A 12,430-nucleotide genomic window follows, 5' to 3' on the forward strand; every position below is an offset into this window, starting at 1 on the left:
CTTGCACAAGCCTCTTAGATAGCCTCATCCACCAGAGGGCACACAGCAGAAGCAAGAACTACAATCCTGCAGCCTGTGGAAAAAAAACCATATTCACAGAAAGACAGACAAGATGAAAAGGCAGAGGGCTATGTACCAAATGAAGGAACAAGGTAAAACCCCAGAAAAACAACTAAATGCAGTGGAGATAGGCAACCCTCCAGAAAAAGAATTCAGATTAACGATAGTGAAGATGATCCAGGACCTCAGAAAAAGAATGGAGGCAAAGATCAAGAAGACTCAAGAAATGGTTAACAAAGACCTAGAAGAATTAAAGAACAAAAAAACAGAGATGAACAATACAATAACTGAAATGAAAAATACACTAGAAGGAATCAATAGTAGAAAAACTAAGGCAGAAGAACGGATAAGTGACCTGGAAGACAGAATGGTGGAATTCACTGCTGTGGAACAGAATAAAGAAAAAAGAATGAAAAGAAATGAAGACAGCCTAAGAGACCTCTGGGGCAACAATAAACACAACAACATTCGCATTATAGGGGTCTCAGAAAGAGAAGAGAGAGAGAAAGGACCCGAGAAAATATTTCAAGAGAATATAGTTGAAAACTTCCCTAACATGGGAAAGGGAATAGCCACCCAAGTCCAGGAAGGGCAGAGAGTCCCAGGAAGGAGAAACCGAAGGAGAAACACACCGAGACACATAGAAATCAAGTTGGCAAAAATTAAAGACAAAGAAAAATTATTGAAAGCAACAGGGAAAAACGACAATTAACATACAAGGGAACTCCCATAAGGTTAACAGCTGATTTCTCAGGAGAAACTCTAGAAGCCAGAAGGGAGTGGCATGACATATTTAAAGTGATGAAAGGGAAGAACCTACAACCAACATTACTCTACCCGGCAAGGATCTCATTCAGATTCGATGGAGAAATCAAAAGCTTTGCAGACAAGCAAAAGCTAAGAGAATTCAGTACCACCAAACCAGCTCTACAGCAAATGCTAAAGGAACTTCTCTAAGTGGGAAACACAAGAGAAGAAAAGGACCTACAAAAACAAACCCATAACAACTAAGAAAATGGTAATAGGAACATACATATTGATAATTACCTTCAATGTAAATGGGTTAAATGCTCCAAACAAAAGACACAGGCTCACTGAATGGATACAAAAACAAGACCCATATATATGCTGTCTATAAGAGACTTACGTCAGACCTAGGGACACATACAGATTGAAAGTGAGGAGATGGAGAAAGATATTCCATGCAAATGGAAATCAAAAGGAAGCTGGAGTAGCAATACTCATATCAGATAAAATAGACTTTAAAATAAAGAATGTTACAAGAGACAAGGAAGGACACTACATAATGATCAAGGAATCAATCCAAGAATAAGATAGAACAATTATAAATATATATGCACCCAACATAGGAGCACCTCAATACATAAGGCAACTGTTAACAGCTATAAAAGAGGAAATCGACTGTAACACAATAATAGTGGGGGACTTTAACACCTCACTTACACCAATGGACAGATCACCCAAAATGAAAATAAATAAGGAAACAGAAGCTTTAAATGACACAATAGACCAGATAGATTTAACTGATAATTATAGGACATTCCAGCCAAAAACAGCAGATCACACTTTCTTCTCAAGTGCGTACAGAACATTCTCCAGGGTAGATCATATCTTGGGTCACAAATTAAGCCTCAGTAAATTTAAGAAAATTGAAATCATATCAAGAATCTTTTCTGACCACAATGCTATGAGATTAGAAATCAAATACGGGGAAAAAATACGTAAAAAACACAAACACATGGAAGCTAAACAATACGTTACTAAATAACCAAGAGATCACTGAAGAAATCAAAGAGGAAATCAGAAAATACCTAGAGACAAATGACAATGAAAACACGATGATCCAAAACCTATGAGATGCAGCAAAAGCAGTTCTAAGAGGGAAGTTTATAGCAATACAAGCCTACCTCAAGAAACAAGAAAAATCTCAAATAAACAATGTAACCTTACACCTAAAGGAACTAGAGAAAGAAGTACAAACAAAACCCAAAGTTAGTAGAAGGAAAGAAATCATAAAGATCAGAGCAGAAATAAATGAAATAGAAACAAAGAAAACAATAGCAAAGATCAATAAAACTAAAAGCTGGTTCTTTGCGAAGATAAACAAAATTGATAAACCATTAGCCAGACTCATCAAGAAAAAGAGGGAGAGGACTCAAATCAATGAAATTAGAAATGAAAAAGAAGAAGTTACAACAGACACCACAGAAATAAAGCATCCTAAGAGACTACTACAAGCAACTCTATGCCAATAAAATGGACAACCTGGAAAAAATGGACAAATTCTTAGAAAGGTATAACCTTCCAAGACTGAACCAGGAAGAAATAGAAAATATGAACAGACCAATCACAAGTAATGAAACTGAAACTGTGATTAAAAATCTTCCAACAAACAAAAGTCCAGGACCAGATGGCTTCACAGGTGAATTCTATCAAACATTTAGAGAAGAGCTAACAGCCATCCTTCTCAAACTCTTCCAAAAAATTGAAGAGGAAGGAACACTTCCAAACTCATTCTATGAGGCCACCATCACCCTGATACCAAAACCAGACAAAGATACTACAAAAAAAGAAAATTACAGGCCAATATCACTGATGAATATAGATGCAAAAACCCTCAACAAGATACTAGCAAACGGAATCCAACAACACATTAAAAGGATCATACAACATGATCAAGTCGGATTTATCCCAGGGATGCAAAGATTCTTCAATATACGGAAATCAATCAATGTGACACACCATATTAACAAATTGAAAAAGAAAAACCATATGACCATCTCAATAAATGCAGGAAAAGCTTTTGAAAAAATTCAACACCCATTTATGATAAAAACTCTCCAGAAAGTAGGCTTAGAGGGAACCTACCTCAACATAATAAAGGCCATATATGACAAACCTAGAGCAAACATCATTCTCAATGGTGAAAAACTGAAAGCATTTCCTCTAAGACCAGGAACAAGACAAGGATGTCCACTCTCACCACTATTATTCAACATAGTTTTGGAAGTCCTAGCCACAGCAATCAGGGAAGAAAAAGAAATAAAAGGAATACAAACTAGAAAAGAAGAAGTAAAACTGTCACTATTTGCAGATGACATGATAGTATACATAGAGAATGCTAAAGATGCCACCAGAAAACTACGAGAGCTAATCAATGAATTTGGTACAGTTGCAGGATATGAAATTAATGCGCAGAAATCTCTGGAATTCCTATACACTAATGATGAAAAATCTGGAAGAGAAATTAAGAAAACACTTCCATTTACCATTGCAACAAAAAGAATAAAATACCTAGGAACAAACCTACCTAGGGAGGCAAAAGACTTGTATGCAGAAAACTATAAGATACTGATGAAAGAAATTAAAGATAATACAAACAGATGGAGAGATATACCATGTTCTTGGATTGGAAGAATCAATATTGTGAAAATGACTCTACTACCCAAAGCAATCTACAGATTCAATGCAATCTCCATCAAATTACCAATGGCAGTTTTTACAGAACTAGAACAAAAAACCTTAAAATTTGTGTGGAGATACAAAAGACCCGAATAGCCAAAGCAGTCTTGAAGGAAAAAAACGGAGCTGGAGGAATCAGACTCCCAGACTTCACACTATACTACAAAGCTACAGTAATCAAGACAATATGCTACTGGCACAAAAACAGAAATATAGATAAATGGAACAGGATACAAAGCCCAGAGATAAGCCCACGCACCTATGGTCAACTAATCTATGACAAAGGAGGCAAGGATATACAATAGATAAAAGACAGTGTCTTCAATAAGTAGTGCTGGGAAAACTGGACAGCTACATGTAAAAGAATGAAATTAGAACACTCTCTAACACCATATACAAAAATAAACTCAAAATGGATTAGAGGCCTAAATGTAAGACTGGACACTATAAAACTCTTAGAGGAAAACATAGGAAGAACACTCTTTGACATAAATCACAGCAAGATTTGTTTTGATCCACCTCTTAGAGTAATGGAAAGAAAAGCAAAAAACAAAACAACAAAAAAAAACAACAACAAATGGGACCTAATGAAACTTAAAAGCTTTTGCAAAGCAAAGGAAACTACAATCAAGATGAAAAGACAACCCTCAGAATGGGAGAAAATATTTGCAAACGAATCAACGGACAAAGGATTAATCTCCAAAATATATAAACAGCTTATGCAGCTCAATATTAAAATAACAAACAACCCAATCCAAAAACGGGCAGGAGTCCTAAATAGACATTTCTCCAAAGAAGACATACAGATGGCCAAGAAGCACAGGAAAAGCTGCTCAACATCACTAATTATTAGAGAAATGCAAATCAAAACTACAATGAGGTATCACCTCACACCAGTTAGAATGGGGATCTTCAGAAAATCTACAAACAACAAATGCTGGAGAGGGTGTGGAGAAAAGGGAACCCTCTTGCACTGTTGGTGAGAATGTATATTGATACAGCCACTATGGAGAACAGTGTGGAGGTTCCTTAAAAACTAAAAATAGAATTACCATATGACCCAGCAATCGCACTACTGGGCATGTACCCAGAGAAAACCACAATTCAAAAAGACACATGCACCCCAATGTTCATTGCAGCACTATTTATAATAGCCATGTCATGGAAGCAACCTAAATGCCCATCGACAGACGAATGGATAAAGAAGATGTGGTACATATATACAATGGAATATTACTCAGCCATAATAAGGAACACTGTCATACAGAGTGAAGTAAGTCAGAAAGAGAAAAACAAATATCGTATATTAACGCATATATGTGAAACCTAGAAAAATGGTACAGATGAACTGGTTTGCAGGGCAGAAATGGAGACACAGATGTAGAGAACAAATGTATGGACACCAATGGGGGAAAGTGGCTGGCGGGGGAGGGGGGTGGTGTGATGAATTGGGATATTTGGACTGACATATATACACTAATATGTATAAAATGGATAACTAATAAGAACCTGCTGTATAAAAAAATAAAAAAATTAAAAAAAGAAATTATCCAACCTAACCTCCTTTCCTCTTTTTTAGGCATTCTATGTCACAGCTCATGTCATACTGACAGGATTTGGTTGATTCTGTCATTGTCTCTTATCCAGAAAGGTAAGCTTCATCAATACAGGGATGAATATCCCTTCTTTATCTTGTTATCCTCAATTTATAACTGAATGTTTGGCACACTGCAGGTACTCATTATTTATAAGTGCTTCCTTGATCAACCCAGAATCAGGCATTTTAGCATGGCGAAATGAACACTGGAATAAGAATCAAAAAACCTAGATTCTACTTTCAGATTTGCCACAGTTAGCTGCGACATAATATTTCTACTCCTCAATTTCTTAATTTGGCAAATTAGATGTGTACCATTCGCTTTCTAAGATCTCTTTTAATTGTAAAACTCAATATGAATTTTAATGCCAACCCCTTTATTTTATATCACAATCCTCCAAATATTTAAAAGACATGCAGTGTATACTTTGTTTTCTAACCACCAGTTTTTTCAGGTTTGGTGGGGAGAGGGATGTGTAGATGGGGATTGTTTTTAGATCTGTATCCTTCAGATAGTTTTTTACTGGCAATTCTAGTTTGGCATTTTCTTTTGTAATGTGTGATGCTTAGGACAATGCTTAGAATATTTTAGCTGTTCTCCGACTAGGGCAGAATGAAATAGGACTTTTATGAGAAATAGACTAGACTTCCATTAGTGCAGTTTAACATGTCTTATGGGGGTTTAGCACTCCCATTACACCTGCTGCTTACCACTATATTTTTAATTATCGAAACTGCTTAGACTCTTTATTCTTCTTAAATCCTGTTGCCTCTACAGCTTTAATACATGCCCTTGAATAAGATGTATGGCTGTGCCAGTAAAGACCTGCCACCTTCCTATAAAATAGAAAGAAACTGGGATAGAGAAAGAAAAACTTCCAGGACATAAAAATCCCAGACAGGACTGCTAACATGCTAAAATATGAACACAGCACGTATTTGTTTTCTTTACCACTGTATCCCCAGCACCAAGAACAATGCCTGGGGCAAGAGAGATGCTCCCAAAATATTTGTTGAGTGAAGAGAGAGAGCTGAGAAAACATACCCTGAGGGTCCTTTCCATCCTAGTCCCTCCCAAGTGTTTACTGAGCTCGACCAGTGACAGAAGAGTCCCCAGCTATCCCCCAGGCAGCTCCCAGCCTGACACAGATTCAGAATAAAGTGACACCAGACACACACCTCCTCCTCGTTCTAGACAAGTCTTTGGAAAATCATTACATTACTGGGTTTCACTTCAATATGTATCTGATTGTGAACAGAGGTATTAAAGAAGTCATATGACAAAACAAGTTAAAAGTTTATCTTCCAAAATTAGGACCCATAGAGAGAAACTAATGGTAGAGGATATTTAAGAGAATATGGGAGTCTGATCTTCAGGATAGGCCGAGTCAAGTTTTCTTTTTCTACCTTTGTTTCCTGTCCACTGGGTCTGAAGCACTTCTTGACATTAACACGAATACCAGACACAGAGAGACCTCACAAAATGTGCGTTTCAGCCCAAATCACTTCCCGTGTAGGCAGCCCTTCTGAGAAAGGCTCCTCCACGTTCTGTTATTTTTCTAAGGCTACTCAGAGGCCATCATGGGTCTCTAACATCTAAAATATCTAACTCTTAGACATGATCTCTCTTACAAAATACGCCTATATAAATATAAGCAAATAATACTAAAAATAAAAAACACAAAAATTAAAAAAAAAAACAAATTTTCTCTCAATTACATACAAACTTTACCTAAATAAGAAGCAAGAGGTTCATTCTTTTTGGTAGACTCAACATTAAAGGTCGTGTTTTGGGGAATTAGGATTTGATTAGCCTTCTGCATGACGACTGTTCCATTCCAGTCATAGGCTCCTACTGCTCCAAGCATGACCCAGTCCTTATATCCAAATAGAGAAGACAATGATATTTAACAAAAATAGTAAGAGCAAACACTTACATAGCATTTACAATATGTTAAGTACTGTTCGAAGTGCTTTACATATATTAAATCATAAAATCGTCACAATAATCCATTGGGCTAGATGCCATTATTACCACTTCTTTTACAGAAGAAACTGAGGCAGAATAAGTGAACTTGCCTAGGTCATACAGTACAATTACACACTGAAATGTCAATATTCTTGTGCAGGGACCACGGTACCATTTCTTCCATCAGCTACAAAGGATATATTTTCTAATCTTGCCTTTCTGCTTTATGACTGCTAAGAAGCCTGGGTCTTGAACATGGAATTCTAGCAAGACCCTTGAATACCTTGACACCAAGAAAAAGATACATTCCGTATCTTTAGCAAATATGTTAAATATTTTATTTAGCTAGATGTATAATTATAGAAGGCAGACATCAAACTGTCTGATTCACAATTATTAGTACAATGTAGTGAGCTGTGTATGATAACATGCTTTCCTAATAAGAAGCCTGTGAAGTGCTGTTTCCTATTTGGATTAGAAACAACATGGTCTGAATAACTGCTCATGCCATGAGCTGCAAGTTGCACCTGTAATGCTGATGTCTGGGTGTTGGTTTTGGGAAAGGAAACCTCAAAAAAAAAAAAGTTTTCTACCAAGTGGTCAATGTACCTGTGAATAATGAGCACTGAAGCCGGTCTGAGACATTTCCATCTCAAAAGAAGCTGCCGACTGGTCAGCTGTAGCTGTAACAGAGGAGAATTGCCTTTAGCACACTGCTGATTTGCAGAAGACAGAGACCTAGTACAGTCTGTGGTCTTGACCAACCAGAACTTCCAGCATCTTTAGGGCATTTTCAGCCACACATTTCTCAAACTCAAAATTCCTAGGTAGGGCTGGGTGGAGGACAGAGAGGGTTAGCAGAAGGGCTGTGTCTCACATTCCTGTTAGTTTCCCCATCCTGGCTGGAGGAGTTGAATTCATCCTTCTGTTCTTATACTGTAGCACTCTTACAGATCCTATGGAGCTTTGGATCAACGTGGCTGAAAGCTCTGTGTCTCACCCTAATGCCCTGGGAATCCTCCTGAGATTAGGTTAAACTTACCTGATACGTCACAGGGATAATAACATTTGATTCACATATTTAAAGAGGTTTCTTTCTTTCTTTCTTTTTTTTATTTGCGGCACGCGGGCCTCTCACCCCTGTGGCCTCTCCCGTTGCAGAGCACAGGCTCGGGACGCGCAGGCCCAGTGGCCATGGCTCACGGGCCCAGCCGCTCCACGGCATGTGGGATCCTCCCAGACGGGGGCACAAACCCGCGTCCCCTGCATCGGCAGGCGGACTCTCAACCACTGCACCACCAGGGAAGCCCTAAAGAGGTTTCTTGATTCTACCAGCCTCACTTGCATTTCCTGCCCTATATCAATCTCAGAATTCCATTGTGTGATAAAGGTTTAGGGATTCTTGGGTTGGTATTTGCTCTGATTTCTGGCTGTGGGTGTCACTCACAGATCAGGAAGGGACTTTCTGACAGGGCTCCACGCCACATGCCGTTCAATCACACTTTTTTTTTTAAAGACCCTGTGCCCATTTTGAAGCTCTTTACTGAAACACAGAAATAATCCAGAGCATTCTATGGGAGTGCGCTGCTCTCAGAATATTCACCAAGCCAAAGCCACAGCCTCCTAAGGGGATTAAGGGAATGTTGATTAATTTGCTTTCAGGAGGGAGTTACTGATTTATTTGGCCTTGCTGATAAGTTAAAAATAGCCCATAATTTTTTAAAGGTCAAACTACTCTTTCACTGAGGCATGAGAACAATCAAATTTGTGAAACCAAACTTATTTACTAGTTATTTACCTGAGTAAATTTGTTAACAAATACATCAGTAATTGCCTTTTTATAGGACTAGATTAAATGAGGAAATCAATCAAGAATTCAACTATATCATTTTAATCTCAATACAAATTGCCCTCTAATTTAAATGACTGAGATGCACTTTTACTTTAATTTGAACCTTTATTTTAGGCCCACAATGGTGTAAGGTGCTTTCTCATTTATCTCTGCAAGATCAATTATAAGAATGCAGTAGTGGAGACCTACATAGTTCCAGCACCTTCCCCTGTCGCTGTCCTGAGGACAGAGAGAACAACTGAGAACAGAGAGAAGGAAGCTCTGTGAAATTCTGCCTGCTGAATTGGCATCTTGGCAAAGCACAGTGTATATGCCGGAACTTCTTAATGTCAGCTCCTCCCTGGACTTGTTCATGGGTGTTGCAATATCTACTCTGACCAGCTTCTGGTTAGGAATTTCAGCATTTTTCCCAGTGCTTGATGGGAACGGGAGACAGTAGTTTCCTGATTTTATGGGCAAATAACTGGTACGCTCACCTCACTAGGTGGCACTGTCCTTCAGCAAGCATGGTTTTCACAATTGCTGCTAGTTGTCATCTAAAGATAAATGTTGATAGGAAATGGAGATTTCCAAAGTAACAAGGAAATGAAGCCCTTTTGGATCTCATTGTGAAAAAAGTCATAAATAGGCTAGTAAAAACACTGCTTTTGGTTAGTCCTGAAAGTGCAGCAATGAAGACATGGGAGACATTTTTAATCTGTGGAGTTCCTCATAAAATGATTTTGTTTTTAAATATGGAGACATTTCTTGGGTATGTAGGTACTTCAATGTATAACCTTTAACTCATGGTGTCGTTAGGTTAGAATGAATCTGAAAATGTCATTTAAGGCAAATTGATCCCTCCTCCACCTGATAGCTGTTACAGGATTCATTTCTACAAGTCTTAGGTTATATTTACTTGCTTACTTAAGATGAGATTTAGAAATGAAATAGAGACACAGATGTAAGCAACAAATGTATGGACACCAAGGGGAGACTGAGAAGGTGCTTGTAAATTTCTATGTTTAAGATGAAAAACAACAGTCCTCAGTGTGTCCTGTCCTCACAAGGACAAAGTCAATAGGATTCAGACAGAGCAGAAGAGCAGAACCGTCTGGTGGTTTCTCATCCTAGGTTGAGAAAAAAAGCCATGTTCTCTGAGTCTCCAGATTATCAGAGAATGTGAAGGAAGAGGCTTTTTCAGTTTGCCTGGCATAACAATTCTGAAGACTTCTTTTTTTGTCAGGGAAGATCTAGTTCCAAAGTACATTGTTCCTTGACATTGTCTACCTAAGGCAGAGGAGGGAATGCCATGACTCGTTATCCGCAATGGCCAGCTGCCGTTGAAAAATCAAAGAAAAAATTTACAAAGAAGTAACATGACTCAGACAAATACAGTGAACCAATGTTTCACTGCCATGGGTCTTGAGGCAGGGTTCCATGAAGACCTTTAAAATGGACAAGGAGAAAAATAGGAGAAAATAAATGAACAAAGAAGTTATTATACAAGAACTGTCCCACAGAAGCCCAAAATGAAAAACAAAGACAAAAACAAAACTTGAGTTAGTGTCTCCATTTTCTAAACCTGTGTCACAGAAAAGGAATAAAACACATGGGCACATTTTTGTTCTTGTGTGTCTACATTGACCATTGTCTTCATCTGGCCCTCACATCAGTACTGCCGGGTCCTTACAAAGAGAGCTGCCAGCAGACACAGTGCTATGTGAAACAGCCATCTATGGACAGATTTATATAAGAGGACATTGTTCCATGGTGGCTATTGTACACAGTAAAAACGCATTAGCCACGTGGTAGAAATAAATACCAAAACCAATTACATCGAGTTTGAATTGTAGAGAGAATATTCAGGCTTATGAGAACTAGTCATACCTTCCAGGGCAAAGATTCTTTCTCCCAGAGCTTCAACAATAGTGACTAGTGCCAATTCATCAGAGACATTGAAGAAATGCTTTTCCGTGGGTTCACTTGCAATTGATTTTATTTCCTCCACAAATTTTTCAGCGCTTAAATTTCCTCGATTATAGCTGCCAAGAATCTAAGACGACAAAAACAGCAAGAATATCTTTTAAATTCTATATGTTAAACAAGAATCTCAAGCATTTTGTCAATAAGCAAGAGAGTGTATAGTACTGTGGCATAATGAAATTTTTATGTACTTCCACATTCTTAGAAGGGTAATTTTCAGAATCTGTAGAATATTAACTGTTATATTCTATAATTGCTGTAGGAAAATATAAAGGGCATCTTGTATGTTTGCAAAAGTTTCTTCTCTGGCATTCCTGTGTCCCTGTTTATCAACAGCTGTATCTTTAAAGTCTGATAGTTCAAAAGTAATGTTACAATTTCTGAGTGTTTCTGATATTATTCCAGTCAGTGACATCACCATTTGCTGGCAAAAGCAATTAGCCACTGAATTGCTTGATCTCAAATAGGCAGTACTTCCTGAAACTCTTACCAAGGGGAAGTCAGACACGTATATTTTTTAAACAGATGTTGGACTAAGTAGTAGTCTAACTTGGCAATTTAGAAAATAAACAATTGGGACATTCCTGTCTGAAACAAAATGCTCAAGACGGGGGCATTCTTTTAAATAGAGAAGAGAGAGAGGCAGGAATTATCTACTATAGTTAACCATAATTATTTAGATCTTCTAGCGGGTTTTCTCAAACATTTAGTTTTAAATTTTTTAAAGTAAGGTTTATTGAGATATAATTTATGTACAATAAAATTCACCCTCTTTAGATGTACAATTCTATGAATTTTGACAAACCTACACAGTTGTGTTACTAACACATCGAGATTAGACTATTTCCATGACCCCAAAGAGTTCCTTCTTGCCCTTTTGTAGTCAGTCTTCTCTTCCCTCTAACTCCTGGCAAACACTGATCTACTTTCTGTCCTTATAGCTTTGCTTTTTCTAGAACATTAAATTTAAGGAATCAAATAGCATGTCTTCTTTTGTGTCTGGCTTCTTTCACTTTGCATAATGCTTTCAAGAGTTATCCGTGCTGTCACATGTATCAGTAATTCAGTCATTTTTATTGTTGAGTAGGACTCTACTATATAGAAGCACAATTCATTTGTTGAGGACATTTGGGTTGTTTTCAGTTTCAAGTGATTATGAATAAAGCTGCTGTAAGTTTTTGCACTTAGGTTTATGTTTTATTTTTTCTTGAGTAAAGACCTAGGAATGAGAGTGCTGGGTTCTATAGTAAGTGTATGTTTAACTGAATAAGAAACTGCCAAAATGTTTATCAGAATAACTGTTCCATTTTGCCATTTTACCTTTCCGACCAGTGATGTGTGAGAGACCCAGTTGCTTTGCATCCTTGACAGCACTTGGTTTTATCAGTTTTTTTCTTTTTAGCAATTTTTTTCAGTTTTAGCAATTCTATTGGTGTGTAGTGGTATCTCATTTAATTTACATTTCCCTAATGACTAATGGTATTGAGACCTGCTTATTTGCCAT

At 37.6% G+C, this 12,430-nt stretch overlaps 1 protein-coding gene across 1 annotated transcript in view; it reads right to left on the reverse strand.

The window, feature by feature from the left end:
• ITGA1 (integrin subunit alpha 1) overlaps window positions 1-12,430 on the reverse strand; it is a 168,167-nt gene that overhangs the window by 50,840 nt on the left and 104,897 nt on the right. Inside the window, exons 9-11 of the mRNA XM_082836793.1 lie at window positions 10,831-10,996; window positions 7,719-7,792; window positions 6,873-7,017 (exon numbers count right to left, since the gene is read on the reverse strand). Coding sequence (XP_082692919.1) covers window positions 6,873-7,017; window positions 7,719-7,792; window positions 10,831-10,996 — 385 coding nt within the window. The remainder of the gene's footprint in view (window positions 1-6,872; window positions 7,018-7,718; window positions 7,793-10,830; window positions 10,997-12,430) is intronic.

The sequence above is a fragment of the Leucopleurus acutus genome (genome assembly GCF_964270905.1).
Source record: "Leucopleurus acutus genome assembly, chromosome: 3".
NCBI lineage: Eukaryota > Metazoa > Chordata > Mammalia > Artiodactyla > Delphinidae > Leucopleurus > Leucopleurus acutus.